This window comes from Arachis ipaensis, chromosome B1, assembly GCF_059453495.1.
Source record: "Arachis ipaensis isolate K30076 ecotype BB chromosome B1, ASM5945349v1, whole genome shotgun sequence".
In the NCBI taxonomy this organism is placed as follows: Eukaryota; Viridiplantae; Streptophyta; class Magnoliopsida; order Fabales; family Fabaceae; genus Arachis; species Arachis ipaensis.
This window is the reverse complement of record NC_142436.1, coordinates 11,025,536-11,047,559: the sequence shown is the minus strand read 5'-3', so window position 1 is coordinate 11,047,559 and position 22,024 is coordinate 11,025,536. Positions and strand designations below refer to the sequence as shown.

At 35.4% G+C, this 22,024-nt stretch overlaps 2 protein-coding genes across 3 annotated transcripts; one reads left to right on the top strand and one right to left on the bottom strand.

Moving 5' to 3' along the window:
• Positions 1–2,020: 2,020 nt before the first annotated feature.
• Positions 2,021–14,323, bottom strand: EMB2729 (Alpha amylase family protein). The gene is made up of 21 exons (XM_016327260.2): positions 13,915–14,323; positions 13,298–13,369; positions 12,950–13,014; positions 11,811–12,470; positions 10,936–11,108; positions 10,723–10,812; positions 9,931–10,006; positions 8,906–9,013; positions 8,069–8,159; positions 7,762–7,863; positions 7,313–7,415; positions 5,441–5,578; positions 5,246–5,317; positions 5,050–5,154; positions 4,889–4,966; positions 4,706–4,816; positions 4,331–4,411; positions 4,074–4,178; positions 3,767–3,852; positions 3,624–3,678; positions 2,021–2,679 (listed from the first exon to the last, which is right to left on the bottom strand). The coding sequence occupies exons 1-21, from the start codon at positions 14,214–14,216 to the stop codon at positions 2,647–2,649; spliced, it is 2,706 nt and encodes a 901-aa protein (XP_016182746.1). The 5' UTR covers positions 14,217–14,323; the 3' UTR covers positions 2,021–2,646.
• A 100-nt stretch (positions 14,324–14,423) lies between these two features.
• Positions 14,424–21,761, top strand: LOC107646138 (protein PALE CRESS, chloroplastic). 2 transcript variants are annotated; one of them, XM_088501004.1, is made up of 8 exons: positions 14,424–14,983; positions 15,305–15,372; positions 17,106–17,188; positions 18,156–18,350; positions 18,768–18,854; positions 19,112–19,162; positions 20,397–20,585; positions 21,413–21,761. In XM_088501004.1, exons 1-8 carry the CDS (start codon positions 14,808–14,810, stop codon positions 21,644–21,646), a joined length of 1,083 nt encoding a protein of 360 aa, XP_088357130.1. In that variant the 5' UTR covers positions 14,424–14,807; the 3' UTR covers positions 21,647–21,761. The 2 variants fall into 2 exon arrangements, with proteins under 2 accessions (XP_088357130.1, XP_088357131.1); XM_088501005.1 differs by having other exon boundaries at positions 14,510–14,983; positions 15,296–15,372.
• The last annotated feature ends 263 nt before the right edge of the window (positions 21,762–22,024 follow it).

Below are 22,024 nucleotides of genomic sequence, written 5' to 3'. Positions count from 1 at the left end.
CAACAGAAGCAGATGCCCTAAACCTATTGAGGAGTTGGTATGATTTTTAATTTTTCTTCCTTCTATTAATTGGTCTCTTATATATTATTACTATCCCATTATTAAATTGTATATGTTTGTGTGGCCCAGCAGTCAAAGAACAAAGGAAAGCAGCAGCAGGGAAGTACTAAATCAAACCATCTACCTGCCAAGGGAGGAAGGAAGACTGCCTCTTCTCAGCCCAATCCCAAGCAATCTGTCAAGAAAAAAGCTGTTTCAGCAATTCAGCCACCTTCTGCAGCCCAATCCAACAATGCAGCACAGTGAAAAAGGCTTAGAGACAGGCCCAAGGGAACTACTAAGCCCAAGTCCTCAATCCAACCTGCTCCACAGCCCAACAAGGTTGCCAGCCCAACAAGTTCAGCACCTCCTTCGTCCTCATCACAGCCAGCCACCAGAACTATTCCTTCATCTCAGCATACCCTTATCACATCTTCAAGCCAACCTGTTGGTCACTTCTCTGCCAGGCTCTCTGGAGCACCTCACATTTCTCCAAAGAAACTGAAGTTAATGGCAAAGTTGCCTCTAAGAAAATGGGAATGCTTTAAGAAAAGATAAATGGGATATGTTTTATTTTGGGTTATGTTGTATTTTGTGTCATGATTGTATTTTGTGCATGTTGTCTTATTTTGAGTTATGTTTCTGTGAACTTTGCTGGGAAAGTGCAGTGTGACTTGTTAGCTACTTCTTGCTGGGTTATGTTTCTGTGAACTTTGCCTATGAGCATCTATGTGTTGTACTTAGTTGCTGGATTGGACCAGCCAACCCTTTTGGGATTACCTCTGTGCCTGAAATACTTTTTATTATGTATGTTACTATGACATTTACCATATTCAGCTGAGGTTGTCTTTGATTCAAGTTTGTTATATTGTTAGGAAATTAGTCAGTAATGAAAAACAGGTATTTACCAAGCAGAAATCAAAGTCACATTACAACAACCAACCATGCATACATAATTGTCATTTATACATGTTGAGAACCAATTCAACAGAACACATTCATACCAGGTACATCATTGTCACCTAATAACTTACCATCAAAACACTTTTCACCAAAACACATTCAACAAAACCAACCCTAAAAGAATTTACCAACAACAACAGCAGCATTATACCCAAACATCCTTTTCATACCAGGTTCAATGGAATTACACACTTAGGCCTAGACATAGAAAAATTCTGCAACAGCAGATACAGGAACCCAGCCCACCCAACAAACCCTAACAGAGCAACGACCATTAACTTCCACTCTGCCGCTTTTGTCCTTGATTTCAGGGAGGCAACCTTCTTCTTCATCCTTGCAATTTCTGGGTTTTCCACCTCTGTCTCTGGCTCTGCCCAATGAAAGAAGTTGCAGCCTGCATGCACCTACACATAATCACCGTCTTCACTCTCCACTCCTCAACCCAAATAACCCAACTCAGAAGAAAAGAAAAAAAAACAAACCCCATAGTTAACACAGCCCCAGAATCTGCGTCCGTAGTTCTCCTTCGTCCCCAAGGTTCGCAGCACCGGCCTCTCACCATGGGAACAGAGCAGCAACGTACCATGCGAGGAAGATTTGCTTCGGGACGAGATCGAGCTTTCGGCAGCCATGACGTTCTCCCTCCACGACGTGGGCGACGGTGGTGTCGGCAGCAGTTCCAAATTCAAACAACTTACCCTTATTTTTTGGGGTTAACATATACATTTATATTCCTATTCTCTTTATTTTTATATAACTATTCTTCTAACTACCCTAACGATGAAAAGGGCATTTATGTCCGAAAAGGATTTTAAGGGCGAAGTTAAATACAAATGCAACATTAAGGACGATTCTAAATCCAAAATTACAAGAGGGACGATTTTGATTCTGACACTAAACTTTAGAGACCAAAATCGTACTTACCCCTAAAAAAAACCATGGTTTTAATCATGGTGCAAATGGTTAATTTCAGTAAAAAAAAAAAAAAAAAAAAAACAAAAACAAAAACAAAAACACATGTATAACGAAACTATTTACACACCATAAATTCTTGTTACATGGATATGAAGGATTTACAAGATAACTGTAAATTTGGATTAATGCTCAAAATAATTTCTAAAAAAATATGAACAAATTTATTTAGTTCCTGAAGATTTAGGGGCAAAATTTAGTCTCTAAAAAATATGCAAGTCAAGTAGACCTTTTTGTTAATTTGAGACAATTTATCAAGACATATTCTGAACGTGCCATGTGACACTTAGCAATGACATGTCAACAAAAAATTAACAAAATTGGCCAAATTGACTCGCATTGATATCTTTTATGTACCATATTAAGGTATTGGATATTTTAGAAACCAAATTGACTCGCTTGTAAGCTTTTAAATCTTCTTCAGATTAATTTGAGCATTAACCCTTCTAAATCTATATAACTAGGACACGCAGCACCATCTTTCAATAATCAATACCTTGCATGTTTCATACATCAAAGATCCATTTGTTGTGACAGCTTTAGGTATCATAGAAGCTGTAGCTGTGGTAACTTTGGAAGGCACTTCATCTTCTTCATCAACTTCAATTACCAACAATCCACACCTACGTCTATTTTACTGGGCTTAAAGTTGTTCCATGGATGCAGAATGCTTCATATTCTCAAAATCCGTCTTAACTTGTAAACCTGAAAAAGTAGAAATCCCTTATCCTTAGTCCTGTCATGTAGGTATAAGTGGTCAATAACAAGATATATGCTTTTCTTGATTATATCATGTGATATTTACTTTAAAAGACACAAATTTTTCAGGTAGCAGTCATATAAGAAATTTACTTTTATATGAAGATAATACATTTTAATCACTTGTAAAATGCAAATCCCTGCCTGTGGTGTAAGGAGATTTATTACTATAATGTGCCATTGATCATGAGTACTGAAATGCAAATATGGTCCCATTCATTATCCAAATCCTAGTATACAAATCCCCAAGACCACACTATAATGAAACTTCAAATTATTTGACATATTTAATCTGTTTTCTTTTATCGATCAGGGTCACATTTTTGTACATCCTTGAATCGATGTTTCCGGATACAAATTATATCCAAATAAATTGATCCAAGAATGTATGAAATCGTGATTGTATCAATTGACTTTTGAAATAAACACTAGGTGCATTGTTCTTGGGAAATCATTAGCAAGGGTCATTTTTTGGACTTTTTGGATCCTCTTAAAAAATGGGGAAAAGTGTTGAGGAAGTGCTATATATGAAATCCTAACGTTCTGAAATTTTCACTAACAGTTTCAAGGGGATCAAACTGACTATTTTTCGAGATATTCCTGTAACAAAAGGTTGAGAGTCCAACAGAGTCAGTGTCTTTAGTCTTTACCCTACTGTGCTTGTTTTTAATTTTGGAGAAATTGAGGAAGTGTGCAATTAATTAATAAGGCATCCAGAAAATCTGATATGGTTTTTCTTTTTAAGAGTAGTTGATATTTTTACGTGTTATTAAGAAGTACGAACTCAGAAAAATGACTTTAACTTTTAACATTTTCCATGCTCAGGTTATGCAACCATACAAGATTGAGAAATAATCTAAAAAAGCAAATGAAACAAATAAATTATCTACCTGAGCAGTCCTGCTAGGCAGTGACACCAGTAAGCAGTTTCGAAGGCCATCAACTCTGTCAACACATAGGTTCTCATGTTAAGAAACGTAAATCAGAGAGAGAGAGAGAGAGAGAGAGAGAGAGAGAAGCATGATAATACTACCTTCTACTGACAGTTCTTTGAAGATACTGATCTTCTTTAAGAATTCCCTGACCTCCATACTTTATTTCATCTGTATTTAAAATAACCTGCGCGATCATGGAATGCTTACAAAATTAGTTATCTTATGAAACAAACTACTTGGAAAGCTAGGCCTTCACAATCAGCAATACAGAGGCATTGAGGAATCAGGATAGCTTTTGTCAATTAACGTGAATTGATTTATGACAGACAAAAAATACCAGCGCATAGAAACAATGATACTGGTAAACAACAGGACATGCTACATGTTCTGTTATCGAACACTTACTTGATACTCTCCAGCTTCATCTACACCTATGCTGTAACTATCATAAGAATTGGTTGGGTGAAAATTGAAAACAAAGAGAAGGGGGCCTCTGATGTAAGATATAACCTGTAAACAACAGTTGGCATGTTAAAATTCATTCAATATGACATATTGACATAATATCTTCAATGTGAAAATGCTGCCACGTATTATAGAGAAAAGAAAGGAATTTTTTAAGGAAAGAAAAAAACATTAAAAGAGAGAACGCATCAATTTACCATTGAACTGTCATTCACATGGTGAAAGTTCGGAATACGTCTTGAGAGCACTCTCAGATTTTCATCCAGCTTCATCATGTCCTGATAAGAGAGGGAAAGTAAATTGTTTGCTTAGCATCTTAATCAATCTTACTATTTCTTGGAAGCCTGTGACAATCCGAATGGCAACTTCAAGTCAAATACAACAACAAAGCCTTGTATATGATCGATAAAAAGTTAAGATCGGATTCAACAACCTACTGTTTTGTTCCTATATAAACTATTGACAGCAAACAACATATTGTAATGTACTCATAAATTGACTAGTTTGATATTCCAAGTGTCAGAGCCTACAAGCACAAGCGCAACAGCAATAACAAGGGAATAAACTAACACCTTATCAAAGGAAAATAAATCACGGTGAATTCCATCTTTTTCCAATAGATCCCACTGACGATTTGCAAGTGAATATGAGTTGTTGTTGCTTGATGTTGGAAACTCAACTCTCTGCCACAGGTAAAACGCTATCAGTTATACATAAGAAACTATTAATGCATATATAGTAGGTGCAATCCTCACCTTTGGATGCCCAAACTCGTTGCCCATGAAGTTCAGATAAGCACGGCAACCAGTTGTAAACGTTATCAATCTGATCATCTATGTAAACAGTCAAGATAATTAATGAGAGAGAGTATTCACTTGCTAAAGAGCAAAAATATGGAAACTAGTGTAAACCATACTTTATGTAATGAAGATCCTCTCTGCAAAGATTCCTTATAATGATGTGAATGTTTATCTATTCTGCCAAACAATATTTCTGCAAATGATTGCCTTCCAGATATGGACTGACAACAAAATAAGAAAAAAGATTAGGTTAAAATCTATGACAAAATAGAGGCCACAATAATTGTAGACATATCGATAAGGGAATGATACCTGGTTGTGATTTTCAGTGTACATAAGCATCCTATCAGCATGTTCTCTACTGGAAATTAATGTGTTGACAATCTGCGGCACAAGATACAACATCAGTGAAGTTGTAGTATTACCGAAAGTCAGGTAAATGTCGACTAACTTGACCAAACAACAACATCCCATTTAATAATGAAATAATATTTAATTGAGGAGAACCTTAGTCATGCTCCATTCAAGGTCAGGCACACTTTCAAGAAAAGTTGACCACATTTCAGGCACAGAGAGGTTGACATAATAATCAAATCCCAATCCACCTTGAGAAGTTGGCTCACATAATCCAGGGTAAAATGTTGCCTGAACAATTATAGATACACACATTATAAATATTATGCAAGGAAGAGATCTCAGGATCCTTACAGTTTAGATTTTAAAACTATTATCATCTGCATTTTTTTTATAGAAAAAGAATTTTGTTAAGATGAGGAGAATGATCCTACAAATTCGGGATAAGGGTTCCTCTACACAAAAGCAAAACAAAACGAAAGATTTATCTATAAAGCACAGTTTTCCAATCTCTCAACATGCCTGAGGGGAAGTCCCCAATAAAGATCATGAGCTTTACACCAAATAGATGTCAAACATCTAATCCTATCCCATAAAATATGTTTGTCAGAAACTGTCATTGAAGGTGCATGCATTATGCTCCAACCAAATAGTGGCGAAAACTGCATAGTGCCACAAAAGTTTTGCCTCTTTTCTACTACTAAAACCAACAAATCTAGTCAATCGAAATTGGTCTAGGGTTGCAGGACACACCCAACATTCATAAAAGATGCTAAACAAATTGCTCCATAAGAACACAGCCATCGGGGAATGCAAAAACAGAAATGACTTTGACTCTGAATTTACCCCACACACAACACACATCAGCGGAGATGGCCTTACGTGGCCTTGGAACCTGCATCATATTATTGGTATTAATTCTGTTAAGTACAACTGTCCATATTAACGATTTGATGTTAGTGTGAGCTTTGGACTTCCAAATGGACTTGTCTAGATGGAAAGATGTCTCGACGGAATGAGTTAGAAATTGGAAGAAGGATTTACAACTAAAGCTACCATATGAATCATGAGAACGTGTCCTTTTCTCAGGGTTAGAAGACAAGGAAAAACCAACAAAAAGACCTAAGAGAGTTAAAAGTTCATTCCCTATCATTAAGGTTACAAAAGAAATGAAAGGCCCAAGAGAAAGAGGAACCCTATGTAATGTAAAAGGACCGAATAGGAGAATTATGCAAGGAAGATAGATGAAAAGGACGAGGAAATGCTAGGTTAAAAGAGGTATCCCCTATCCAATGATCTTTCCAAAAGTTGAAACGACACCCATTACCTACTATAAGGAAAGCAAGGGTTTGAAAGTTATGTAACCTTGAGGGGCTAGCATGAGTAGAAGTATTAACATCACACCCATTCCTACTTATACCATATTTATTTAGATGATGACCTGATCCAAAGAGATTGAGATTCTAGGGGGAAATGCCATAGCTCTTTTGCCACCAAAGTAATGTTCTTTGACAAACTATCAGATGGGGTGGTAGAGAAAAATATGCCAAGTACTGAAGAAATAGGACAAGCATATACATATTTAGGTACAGATTTCATCACAGAAGTCAGGAACTTATGTGCACTCAGTTTGTTGACCCCGTGTATCCTCTTTAATGTACTTTGACCAAAATTTTGTGAAATGGTGATTCTTAACCACCTCATTGTCAAAATGGTGTTTGATTAACATAATGAAGGTTTGTACATTGTTAGTAGATAGATTGCATTATCCAAAAACACATTCAGAATTGTCTGTCAACAAATGCATTTTAAAAATATCAATTGTAAAGATGCCCGCATAAATAACAGTAGCAGATGGAATTGTTGACACTTAAATAATCTGTTCCAGTGAAATCTCTCTTCTTCCTAATCATACTATTTCCATCAAGTTTTTCCAGCAATCATCTCTTCATTTTTTTTTTAAATAACTTCTCCAATAATTATGTAAATGAATCTAAATAAATCTAAGAGAGTTTAAACACTTACATCCTCTGCTATGGTGATAATATTTGGGTAAAGAGCGTGTAGTATCTCATTGGCCAGGATAAGATACAACTGTGCATCCCTGTCAATGTATTGGTTACAGTACCTGAAAAGAAACTATCAGTTTTTTACCTCCACAATTTTCAATGTCACTATGTTTCCTTTATTCAAAAAGAATAAAATTAAAAATTGGGGGGGAGAAAGACCACAACAACAACAATTATTTTGATTAAATTTAAATTGACTTGAAAAACTGCAAATGCCAAGTTCTATCATTGTGAGAAACAAATAAACAATTGAAAATAGCACAGAAAACCATGTTAAGGGGAAGAAATATAACATGGATGCCTTTAAATTCATAGTCTTGGAAGAAAAATGGTGAGAGCCAACTAAAATTTATTTTTCAATGATTCACGTATTTAAGAAACAATTAAGTTCGAAAAAGGTCTTACTCCTCCAAGTCACCAGTAAAAGAAGCAAAACCATTGTGAGTGTATAGCATAGACGAAACTGAATGGAAGTGGAAACCATCAATCTGATACTCTGTAATCCACCTGTTTAGGCATCATTTCATGAGCAATTTAGCATATACCAGCACTTCCTAACAAATGATGGACCCAAAGAAAAGGTGGAAGAAGAGTAAAGGAGATAACAACAAGACCACTATTGTTTACGAAAGATTCTAATAGACTAATAAGGTAGACAGGCAATGAATCAATGAGATAGCTATCCACTATCATTATTTCTTACTGCATATACCAGTTCAGGTTCGAGAGAAGGAAATGCAAAACATCAGGGTCGCCATATTTGAACATTCTGGTGCCCCAGAATTTGTGTTGTCCTCGCTTACCTATTCACAAGACAGGCTGGAATAATAACCAGTATGACAATGATGGCAAAGTAGAGACTACAAGATTATGAAAAATTATATAGCCTTTTTTTTAGATATAAGGAACCAAAAGCTTGACAAACACAAAAGTAATCACTACCATTACAGGAAACCAGTCAAAGCAATTTCTCACTTCAAAAAAGTGAACACACAGACAATATATATCAAATAGTTACTCACTGCAGTCATCTATAAATGATAATTATAGCTGTACCTGTATATAATCTGGAGTCAGAAAATATTCTAAAAATTGGAAGAAATGTAGTTAAAATTTCATAAATTAGACCAACAGGGAGCTTCTTAACCTAATTAGCTACAAAAAACACAGAACAAGAATCATCAAAATATGTATCTTGTTGACTACGTTATGTGGAGACAAGAAATAGTCCCAGGGTTTCACTTCAGGTTTAGGATAATTTCTATCAATGATACTGAAGCAGAAAAAGAATTTAGGAAAATGTAAATCAAAATAAAAAAACATATACAGGTATTACATTAGACAAAACGAGTTACAAGAAGACCAAATTTAATGAGATTCATTCTTTTACCTCAAATTCTCAAAATTCAGAGACGAAATCAGCTATATCAATAATTGAGACCGAGATAACAGGAAAAACATCACAAGACAGATTAGTAACTGATAAGTAATAACGAACAATTTGCACATGTGATTCAATGAAGAGAGATTCAAGTAGCATGATAAGTACCAGAATGAAAATAACAGTCATTTGATCCATCAAACATTGATAATCCAACCATCTCATCTGCAGCTGCATATGAATGCACAATTTCTAGGAAGACCAGCAGTCCTAGACCTGTGCAGTTAAAACCCAAGTTACCAAAATTTTATCATTTGTACAACTGAGATGAAGACAGGACAGAAATTATGTCAGAAGTCTAATTATATTTATATTTATATCATTTGCATAAAAAATAGATACACATGCATATTGTCACAGTTTCCATTTCTGGCTTCAATATCTCTCTCTCTTTCTCTTTCTCAATTTCCTTCCTTTAATTTTGATGACTTTCCAGTTAACAATCACAATGGTAACATCTTTCCTTTGTAATAAAGGTCTGTCGTGAAACAAATGTATTCCATCATGTTCTCTCCTATACTTACTATTTTCTTTCTTTTCTCTCTTTTCTTTATAGATTTTAGTGCATTATTTATCTGTCTGCTTTTGCAATCTCTTTCTAAAATAACATATTCTTCTACACACAAAATTCACATATTGTATAAGGGCAAAAAACTTATTTTAGCCAAAATATATTTGAATTCATCGAATATCTTAGTCTAAATCAGCAACTTACCACATGTTAGGACTAAAGAGAATATCCTGTGCTATCTCTAGAATATCAAAGACTATCATTGGCGATCTCTAAGTTTTATTTTCATATTTACCTTAATTTGATGATAATTATTTAATTAGGAGAGTCTAGTAGTATTATAAATAGGGATTAGGATTTTGTCTATTATATCACATCATACTATTTCACACTCCCTCTTTATTCTCTCTTTCCTTCCTCTCCTACCTAAAGCCCCTAATCCCAACATTGCATTTCAGTTTTCTATATATTATCTTCCCGTCATGATAGCACTTCATTCCAAGCAGATAGAGCATTTCCAATTCCAATAGCATATAGCAGTAAGGGCTAAATAAAGTAGGTCAAGATGTTCATGATAAACAATTTAAAAAAGAAAAGATATGCACAAGTAAAGAACACCAACCATGGGCCTCATCAACCAATCGCTTGAAGTCTTCAGGAGTGCCATATCGACTACTGACGGCATAAAAATTGGTAACCTGCAACAAAAACAAATGTTTGATACGTTCCTATCCAACAAACCTAAAATAGCGTATATTAGATATTTGCATCGTCAGAACCTAAATGTGAAACATGAGAATGTCACAAGGTCAGAGATAAGCAGCCTGTAGAAGGTAGGAATGCATACATCATACAATTTGGTACCACCTGTTACAAATTATTTTTATCACATATCACCATATCTGATAAATTCATTAGACAATTCTCCATATTCTCCCAATTCAAAAGTCAAAAATAAAAAAAGACTAACTCAGAAAGATGAAACTTGCACTCAGATACACCATACATAAAAAAAGCACCAAATTTTCCTAACATGAAGAATTTCAAAAGAAACTTATACATATCAAGCGTGTTCAGAAGCACAACACTAATAGTGCTTGTCAAATTGCATTTCTACTACATTTTTAGATAGGATTATATATAAGAGATACTTATACATAATTATACAAGTATATAGATGTTCATATATGGTTATGTGATGATATTATAAGATAGTGTGTGGCAGCAGTTATTTTTTTTGACATGGTGGTGATTTATCCTTTTTTTTTTTTTTTCGGACTCGAAGAGATTCTTCAATTTATGATTTACAAAACCAAAAGGTGGTTAACTACCCATTCCTCTATATGTATAGCTATAGATAGGTATAAGTATAAGATAGAAATGTAATTAAGAATGACAACAAAGTTTAACTTACTCGATAACCAACGGTGAAATAATCCTTGTGTTCAACAACTCCAATCAACTGGATTGCGTTGTATCCAGCTTCCTTTATGTGAGGAAGAACCTGCATTGAATACATAAAAAAAATCCTAAGGAAACACACACAGTGTAAGGACATGAAAATTATGCATATAATCGCTTAATTTGAAACCCTTCTCCCGACCCATAATCCCACACTAAAAAGAACCTTGTCTGTAAAATCATTGAATGAGGATATTTTTGGCTCAGATCCACTAATTCCGACATGAGCTTCATACATCCGTAGGGATTTTGGCACTTCGGGGCTTTTATTTTTCCATTTGTATGCCTGTTCAGGGGATGGTTCCCAGTGGATAGCACAAGCTGGCACTCCATCTCCACCTAAACACATGTACATCATTAAATCAACGAAATTCAATTAACACAAAAGGTAATTATAAATACCCACAAAAAGATCAGAATAAAAGAAACACAGACCACATCTTGGTAAGATGGAACCTTGGGAACAAGTGACCAATGCCCATAATAATAATAATAATAATAATAATAATAATAATAATAATAAGAACAAGAACAAGAACAAGAACAACAACTGACAAAGCTACAGTGCTCCCCCGACCCGCCTTATGTACATTATTTGAAAGCTACATATATTTAATTTTGATATTAAAAAGAACAATATTTTCTATAATACAACCTAGAGTAATAGTCTTTTAATGATATTCTAACCTGATACTTCTGGTTCTAAAATTTATTCTTCAAGATCAAGCAAGTTCTAGATGTATTTTAGTTAAATTTAAAGAAGCCTTATGATTGTTAGTGAACCACAAAGCACCTCAAAGAATCACTTTTACAATGAAACCATATAAAAAACACAAGTACAATATATATTCATGAGACCATGCAAAGTTAAATAGTTATATATTAAAAACAAAAAAAAAAAGGACCTCGTTGAAATACACAAGAAGATATTTTGGGACTGGGAAGAAAATACCACAAGATAACACAGGATCAAATATACTTATAAAATAGTTCAGATTCATTGATGATTTAATGACTTTGAAGAACCCATATAACATTTACCTGGCTGCACATATGTAGCCCAAGCAGGTACTCGTTCCAATGGTCCATTAGCTGTGTTAAAGTATACCCTGTACTTACTTCCATGAGGAATGCCAGGAATATACTTTTTCAACCATGCTTTCCTACCTTTACGTGTCTCAAACCAGTATGGAATTGGAGGTTTCAGTGCACGAATTCTCTCATTCCATTCAGGATCGACTATCACATTAAATATGTCATACTCCTTGCCTTCATCAATCACAGCATACCTGGAAGGCCCATGCTTTTCTACCCATTCCTTATATCTTGTTTCTGCATCAGGTATGTCTCCCAACTCCTCCATAGTTTGTGGCCCATTAGGACCGAAAATCTCCTCATATAACTTCACTGGCCCTTCAAGACGATTATTTAGGTAACGATCTTCCCCTGGTTGCCAATACTCATCATTTGCTTTCTTGAAGATTTCATCGATGGTGATACCACTGTCCCCTTTATCATAATCATCTACATAGTTATACTGTTGAAAATAGAGCTCATCTGGCTCTTCTCCCTCTCTCAGATTATCTTGAAGAATGATAAACCAGTATCCATAATCATCATGACCAAAGTAACCCTCTCGTGCACAATTTTCTGTAGGAGACCACCCATTGAAGTCAGCAACAATCGCACAATAGCGAGCCCCTGCATTAACATCATTAACCAAGAAAGAATAGAAAAGTAAGTTCAAAAAACAGTAGGTTTTTGCTGGGAACTTGGAAGACAACCATCTTATTCTATCACATTTCTTCTCAAGGACCAACTATGTTGTTTGCCAGTAGCAAGAAATTAAGCTGTTTTATGTTAACAACAGCAGACAGATAGAAGCAGGTAAAGTTCAAAGCCTCAAGATAAATAAGTAACTACTTTCATCAAACATATTTTCAAGTTTTTTTTTACTAAAAAACAAAAAAGAAACAAACAAACAAATTGAATACTAAGCATACTAAAAGACAGATTGAGAAAAAATAAAGAGGCCTAGAGGAAAAAGCTAACACCAATAACCAGTTATAATATATGCTCCCGGAAATATGATAAATATATTAGACCAAATTTTCAATGTTGGGATTTAAGAATCACACAGAATCTAACAAGTTAGACCAAATTTTGGAGTGATGTCAAACCTGGAGCCCACTCCATATAATCCACCCGATGTTCTGGATGACGATGCATGCCCAACAGCTCAAACCTGGACAGACATAAAAATGATGAATTAAATGCAATCCAAAGAAGAATCTGAGCTGGAAGAATTCAATCACACATGCATGGCTTTGTGAAATAAGTATTGAAAACTGGACTAATAATTTTACATATGATTTCATGACATTAATAATTTAAAAAATTTATTAGAAACATAAAACACATCACAACTTTTTCCAATCAAAGATACTGCAAGAAGCATAGCTTACTGCTAAGGGAACCAAAATTACAACAAAAGCTTAACTAAAACACAATGCCACAGAAAGACTAACCCAGAAGCCATCTCCTTGAGGTTGGCATGGCGATTGAAAATTTCATCTTTCAGGTCTTTCAATGCTTTATACCTACAAAATCAAATGTAATCAAGTTCTTAGAAAAACCCTTTACCAGATTTCTAATGCATCAAGGAAGATTTGGACAGTGGGAAAAAATAAATGATGAAAAGCCAATAGTTTTTTGAGTTTAATTTTATGCACTTGAACTGTAAGCTAAACAAATTCCTTTTTTTTTAACATAATCATTCAAACAATGGACACGGAAGGTAGTTACTTTCTGTGACATGTCAATACACGATTGGATATTTATATCTATATTGACAACAACAGTATATACAAATCAAATCCATTGTTCTATTTTCTCAGTTACTTCTTTTTCTTTCCAAGATAAAGTAAAGTTGATACCTTTTTACTAGGGAAAATAGTGAAAACATAGCTAAGAAAATTAAGGAAGAAAAACCACTCCTTAGCTTTCCCATGCACAAATCCTCAACCAATTGAGGGTAAAATCATTGCTTTCACGAAACTTCTTATTGTTCTATCAAAATGAACAATTAACACCAAACACAAACATCAAATTCTATGAAGCCCTAGACAATTTCTAGTTTTCTTGCCTTTCACGGAGGAACTGGCCAAATGCTTTATGTGAAATGCCGCGTTTGGTGAGAAACCCAGCGGGGTCAATGCCCTTGTCGGCATCGGAAGCAGTGTTGGCGGCGTTGGGAGGGCTCTTCTGCTCCTTCTGATGTTGTTTCTGAGGGTTCTCTGAAGCAGAAGCTGAAGCTCTTATGGTTGGTGTTCTTGTTGGGATGAAAGTAAGGGTTTGGGGTTTGGTTTGGAATTGGGAATGGAGAAAGGAGGAAGTGGTGGTTGTTGGATGGAAGAAGATTTTGATTGGAACCGATAGGGTCGACATTGGCAGTGGTTTCAGATAAGGAGGGAACTGCGTTGAAACTTGAAACACTCCCAAACAAGTAAGAAGATGAGTTTTAAGAGAGGTTTATGACTTTCCCCTAAAATGGCGGTTTTCAATTAGGATAAAGCGACATTTTAAGAGATTAAAACGACAGTGTTTTATTGTTTAAAAGGACGGCTGAAATTGCCGTTTTTAGCACTGAATCTATTTAAAATCCTTTTTCGTGGAAAAAAATAACTTTTAGACAAATCTACCCTTTACAAAAATGGATAATTACCATTGTTTTTAGCACCGTCTTCCATCGTCATCATCTCCCCATTTTTACCCCTCCGAGTCATCAGGTTGCCGCCGGAAACTACCCCCACCGCGTCATCAAACTCTCCGCTGTTTTTCCTCCCTCTCTTCCGTCGGCTCCCTACACGCGGTCAGCTCTCCCTCTTCTCCCTTATCACACCGCCGGCGACTCCTGCTCGCGTTTTCGACAGCACCGCCTGCGCCTCCCTTTCCATCCCCTCCTTCTTCATTGCGACGTCGCCGCTGTGCAGTGCCGTCGCTTTTCTGTGCAGTGCTGCCCTTTGTGTCTTCACAGCAATGTCGACCCTCTCTGTTCCAATCAAACTCTTCCATCCAACAACCACCACTTCCTCCTTTCTCCACTCCCAATCCCAAACCCTTACTTTCATCCCATCAAGAACACCAACCGTAAGAGCTTCGGCTTCTACTTCAGACAACCCGCATAAAGCATTTGGCAAGTTCCTCCGTCAAAGGTAAGTAAACTAGAAATTGCGTACTGTTTCATAGAATTTTACGTTCTGAAATTTGATTTGTGTTTGGTGTTAATTATTTTGAAAGATGGATGCAATTTTCATGAAAGCAATGGTTACCCTCAATTTATTGAGGATTTGGTGCTTGGGAAAACTGAGGAATGGTTTATTTCCTTCTTAATTTCCTTATTTATGTTTTCACTATTTTCCTTAGTAAACTAAGTATCAACTGAGAAAATAGAACAGTGGATTTAATTTGTATATAGAGTTATTTTTAATATAAATATCAATTATTCCTGGCATTCCTCATGGAAGTGAGTACAGGTTATACTTTAACACGCCTCATGGAGCATTGGAGCGAGGACCTGCTTGTGATACGTATGTGCAGCCAGGTAAATGTTATATGGATTCTTCAAAGTCATTCAATCATCAATGAATCTAAGTTTTTTATAGTTATATTTGTACTTGTCTTTTATATTGTTTCATTGTAAAAGTGATTCTTTGAGTTGCTTTGTGATTCAACAACAATCATAAGGCTTCTTCAATTTTAACTAAAATACATCTAGAACTTGCTTGATGTTGAAGAAGTAAATTTTCGTTTCAATTGCTAAAAGTGGGAAATTGGTCTATCTATCAATGGAGATTTCGTTTAGCAGCCTTGTGTGTATTTGTGTGTGTGTGTGTGTGTTGCTGTACTTCAGAATCAGTGTTTCGTTTTCTTCTGCAATGTGCGGCTGCGAACTATCTGTATAACAGGCTCTTTTGACATGTTTAGAGAGAATTGGATTTGTCACAAGGAATTGCATTGGTTTGTTCTTACGAAATTCAGAGGTTGTGGGAAATTTCACTTTTTGTTAATCTGTGCTGTCTTCAAAAAGGAAAGCTGATTTTTTATGAGGATCTTGATCTGTTTAGATGACATTTTACATCTGAGATACGATTTCATTCTTAGATTTGATGTGGTGTTTAACAAATGGTCTTTTTAGAGGTGTTTCTTTAATAGATATAAGGAGAAATTGGCTTGCCCTGTCACTTAGATCAATTTTTTAGAAAATATGCGTTTTCTTTTCTTTCTTCTTGTTATTATACCTTATCATATCTCTAGCAGTGTTTGGCAAGTGTCTTGGGTATAAACTATAGAAACAATGAGACAATGAGGATAGAAACAAGTGTTTTGCTCCCTTTTCTAGGACAGAGACATTTTTCCTGTTTCTGTCTGTCTTCTCTAAATAGTAGGTTTGGGTGTCATATTATCTATATTCCTATCCAGAGATAGTTATCAAATGGGGCCTCTATGTACTGTTGCACAATAATAAGTTCCCTCTTCTATCGAAGGGGGAAAAACCCTTTATTAGCAGTCCAGCAAGATATGATCAGTTTTTAAAGCATTTTATCATTAGTTGTAACCTTGAAAGACATTTATATATTATTACCATTCACAAAATAAAAAGCTTTTGTTATTTGTGACAATGACAATAGTGAGTGAGGGTGCCAATGACAGTAGCATTGTGGCTTCAATGTGAGAGGAACAGAGAGAGTTGGAGAGGCGGAAAATGAAGTAAGAGAAGAAGCCGACATGGGGAAAAATTTGTTGTTTTTCAAATTTTATTCTTTTTTCGAATGAAAGGATAATTTGAACAAATCAATTCTAGTTATTGGCTGTAAAATACCTTTTTGTTGTTGAGTTAACATTTCCGAAATTATTGAAATTCTAACAAATAATTGCTAAGTATTTAGGGGGGTTGTTTTTTGGGTTTTTTTTTTGGGGGGGGGGGGATGGGTGGGGATAACCTGTAATGAAAAACAAGCGCAAAAACATGGTCGGGGCCTCTGAAGGGTTTAACACTTTAACTTTACAAAGGCTTTGCTGAACAAAGGGAAAAAATGAACATGAAGCTTCTCACTCTAACTTGCTCTTCTCTCTCCTTAGATACCACCCTTTATTGTTCATCCCTTTTTGTTACAAATCCTCCTCTATTATTCCCCTCTTTTACATCATGTAAATGCAATTCAGCACAGATTCGTCACTGCAACCACAAATTTTGTTCTTTTTGGCATGTTTAGTTACCCATAATTTCAAAGTCTGATTTTTGTTTTTGGTTTGTGGTTGGGGTTTTGGGTGCAGGTTTAAGAGTGAGGTGTATCAAAAAGGAAAATGAAAAGGAAGAGGTGCTTCTAGAAGGGATGCCAAAGGAGTACTATGATGATGTATGTATTGTTAATGCACTTTTCTACTCTCTGTCGTTTTTTAATCTCATTGTGGCTGCTGCTCCCCTGGCATAGTTTTTTTTTTTTTTTCCTTTTTTTTTTTAAAGCAATGGCATTATCATCATTGAAATGTTTCTTAATGTTAGAGACTCAAGTTTAATTAAGATTTTATGTTGTTATGCATTGGATGTTGTTGTTAATTGTATATTTATTTATTTTTTAGACTGCAGTAGGGATTATGACATTTGGTTATTGGTAATGAATGGTTCAATTGTGTGTATTTTTAAAATTTTGAACATTTGTATATGTTGTATAAACAGTGTGATATTACATAGATTTCTCCAAAAAATGGCCATCCTCTCATCTGCTATTTTAATATAGCAGTTTTGGTGTCGACCGCTCTAACCATGGGGCTAATACGACGCAAATTCTAATGAGGGAAATGCTGTATTTTGCCCAAAAGTGTTTGAATATTATAGATGTATTTAGTAAAGGATGTACTCTTGTTAGCGACTTAGCAGGGAGCTAGATTTTTTTTATTGTTCAATAAGTTTCGAGAATGCGGGAAAGGTAACTAAATTCGTTTTTTTTTTCTCTTTCAGCATCTTAGTGATTTTTGTTCAATGTTATTTGAAATGTCGTGTTATATCTTCAAAGAAAAAATGCTATAGCTCCACTCAAACTTGAGTTCTTGTTTTGTTGGTCAATTAGGTACTGCTCTTAACATCCTTGCTGAATATGTTTAAGGCAAATATATCATCAAATGATTCTGATTTTTAACTGCATTTTCTGTTGGATAAACATTGTATCAAAATATATATAGTGCATGAATGGACATTTTTCTTCTTGGCCAATTAGTTTGAACTATGAAAATATTATGGCATCAGTTTGTCCCTCGGCCATTCATGTATGCCGAATTGTTTGAAGGCTTTATTTGCATAGATTTCACTAACCATCGCAAAGATAGGAATGGCAAGCTCGACAACGTGAAGAGACAAAGGAATTGCATCAGTTACGCAAAGAAGAAGATGAGGAAGAAGAAAGAAAGATGGATGAATATAGGGAAATTGGCATGCGACTGAAGGGATACCCTGAAGAAGATGTCATAAAAGCACGGAAGTTGGTTTCAAGCTTTATATTAGCTGCGGAAGAAATTGAAGAGGTAATTTCTTGGTGAAACGATATCTTTAATCGTCATGGAAATGCAGTGTTTGTTTTCAATGTATAAATTTAAAGGGAAATTGTAAATAAGAAAAAGAAGAAATCGAAGGGAAAGTGGGTTCATTATGTCTGACATGTATCTCATTCTAATAGCTTTTTTAACATCTTTTTTGCATAAAAGTTTCATCCCTTGCAATTATGTACAATTTATGGTTATTAAAATTGTCTCTTTCTTTATAACTTATGTGTATTTTGTGCATATAAGAGAATCGTAAGGAAATTTTCATACCAGTCAGAGGCCTTTTCATGCATGCGTGTACGGTTTTTGACATGTTTTAGTTGGTGTCAAGTCTTTTTAACTAGGATTCAATGATACTAGTGTGAATGATTGATCACTTTTGTCTTTATTATTTGGTAGAAAATCGAGGAAGCTGCTGAGAAAGGAGAACTCAATGAACTTGTTTTAATGGTCATATGGAACCGGCTTGATCTTGCCCGGCGTGATGTAAGTTGTTCTTTGTTAAAAAACATTTGTTTCATTTTCTCATGAACTTGATTCTATTCATATTTTGCTTACCCAAGAACTCAGATTCTTCGATTCCTTTTATGTGTTCTCGTGTAAAACTTTCAACTTTCAATGACTTCTCTTAATTTGAGATGGATTATCCAAAATGAATATTAGCATTAGTGCGATGTTTTCTTCTGTTTAATCCATGGATCCTGCTGTCTAATTTCATATGTTATTTGCTCACCACTTTACAGGAGGAAAAGGATGCTATAAGAAGTCTGGATCTGTTATACAGAAGGGTTGAGGTAACTGATCCTCTTTTTTGTTCTGCTTACTACATAACTTCTTTAGGAGTTCTAGAACTCTGTTAATTTTCTCAGTGTCCTCATCCTTCTTTTCTCACCACACACACAAAGAAGAGAAGGAGAGACTGGCTCACTAAGAAGGCTGTGGAGGCTCCTGATTTTCTACAATAACTTGATGGATAATTCTGATTTGGCTGCGATGGATTGTTCCTTGATTTGTTTATAGCCATTTGGACTGTGAATTGCTGCTTCTCCTGCATAGCAAATGCATACACAAATAAATATTATTGGGTACCACCCTCTTACCAGATGAAAGTGTCCCTCCTTAAGTATGCAATATTTGAATGTCACACAGTCCAACGTCAGTTAATGACATGGTTTAGATAGAATCTTAATAAGTACTTTTGTTAACCCTCCTCTTATGGGCAAGTTCTTAGGTTTGAATTACAATTGCTCAATTTTATGGCAGTATCATAATTTATCTTGCCTTGTAAGTTTCGTACTCTAAATGTTCATACCTTGTGTATGTTAGAAGTTAGAACCCCACTTTAGCTGCTCTTGCTAATTTGATGCGATGCGCACCTGTAAGAAACCACACAAGAAAAGGGAGAGAATAGGTATTTATTTATTCACTGTGAAGTACTAAAGTTGGGTCTCAGCCTCTCAGGCTCTCAGCTCTACTGCTTGGGAAGAAAAACACATCAAAATTAGCAAAGAAGGGAGAAATGAGGCACTGTAGCAGCCTCACTCTTCTAGCCAATTCCTACCAATCTCATACCTTACCTCCACACCCTACTGTGCCTAAATAAACATTTTCCCATAACAAAAAACACAACGCACCCATATATTCTACTACCAGACTAGCAGTCTCTCATTCCTCACTCCCTTTACAAGTTAGTTAGAACTTAGAACCTAAGGTCCCACTCAACCTTCCAATATTCTGACTTTGAGTAATCTCCAAACTGCCCTAAATTTCTTACACTTATAAACTTGAAGTCCATTGGGAAATTTGTATTTAATCCTAACACCACCATTAAAAAGAGAGCCCGTGTTTTCCATAGCACCTAAGGTTATCAATCAATCTAGTAATTCATGTCTTCCTATGATTAACCGATGTTGATATTAATGCATAAACCATATGACTTTTGGCTCATATTGCATTTCTTTACATTGTCCCCTCCCCAAAAAAAATTTTTTTGTTCTTTTTTTATTTATTTTCTGTTCTTGATTGTAGACTGAGATCTTGAGAAGAGAGGCTACCCCTGCAATGAGACTACTCAACGAACTTTTGATTATGTATGATGGCTTTGACTTCAGTGAATGGCTGAAGAAATGTAAAAAGATCATGATTGATATTTTTCCACGGGAGGATCCATTCAGTGTTCTCATTCCACCAGGATTTGAGTCTTTTGACATTGATAAGGTAAGCTACACCTATAGACTTTCGTCGAATGATATGCTTGTTTAGTAGCTTCCCTAAGTTTTGAGTTCTTCCCTATCTCTACATCCCCCCCCCCCCCTTTTCCTTTTTCCTCCTCTCTCTCTCGATAATGAAGAAAGAAAAACTACAATTTTTCCCCTGAAAAAGTTCAAGTTGTAACAGATTTGTTTCTCAAATAGAAACCACGTGTAATTTTGTCCTTGAATTTAATATTGTTAGAACAAGTTGATCCTTCTCCAGGACCAGTGCTATTTTATTCAGGGATAAAATTGTATGCGTTCTGTTTCCAGAATGAATTTGTTGCACCGCCATAAAACAGAGTTTTTGTTTTTCTAAATTCTACGGTTCCACTGAATAAAGTATTAATACCAATATACCACAAAATCTAAACTAAGTTCATGTTTTATATGACCAAATACTGGTCTACTTTGGAAAGCTCGTCCCTTTCTTAGTGGTTTGAAGGTTGAATCTCAGGAATGTATAAAATTACGATAAGTCCACAGTAACCACTGAAATTAGGCATCAATAGTAAGTGCTTAAACTTTATTCAAGTTTATCTGTTTATACTTGAATACATAAATCTAGTTAACGACAAGAGTAGTGTAGATACTATCTATTGTCTAAAGGGCAGTTTAGTGCACAAGCATCCCGCGTTAACGTAGGATATGGGGAAGGGCTGCACCTGCACTGCACCTAATATATGCAGCCTATCTATTGTGTAAACTACAAAAAATTTTTAGTTAGAGTTCCACCTCTATCTGAATAAATACATATAAGTTATTAATTTCAATAATCTTGTATGGTATCAGCTTGAAGGGCCCTTGCGACCGACCCTTGAAGACGATGGTGCTCTATTGAGGGTGGACTTCGTAAGGGAGGTGGATGCATTGCTACAAGAGGTTCGAGCCGATCAAAGTGAAGTGGAAAATGCAGCAGGATTCGATCCACAATCTGTTGCAAATAGATTGAAGCAACAAGAGAAGCAACAAACAATACGCCAAGTAGAAGCTCTATTAGATTTAGCAATTGGTTTGACATGGTAGCCTTCTTTTTATTACATTTTTCTTATAGTATATAGTGTTGATATAAGAGTTTGTTATGCACTAAGTTCGCAATCAATTAGCTTCATTTTATAACATACATTTTCCCCTTTCGAAAGGATATGAAACCATAGCATGTCAATTTACTGGTAGAAGTTTTAAACAAAAAGTAAGAATTGAATGGTTAGATCAACGAGTAGTTGAGTCTATCTTCTGCGTCTCACTAATTCATTTCAAATGAATAGAGTTGGCAATGGGTAGGGAGTACGATTTAAACTCCACTCTAACTCTATCTGCAGATTTAAATTTTTTCTAAAACCTAATTTTATCTTACTTGCGGATTGAGAATCTCTCAACTCTAATCCTACTCGTACTCTAAAA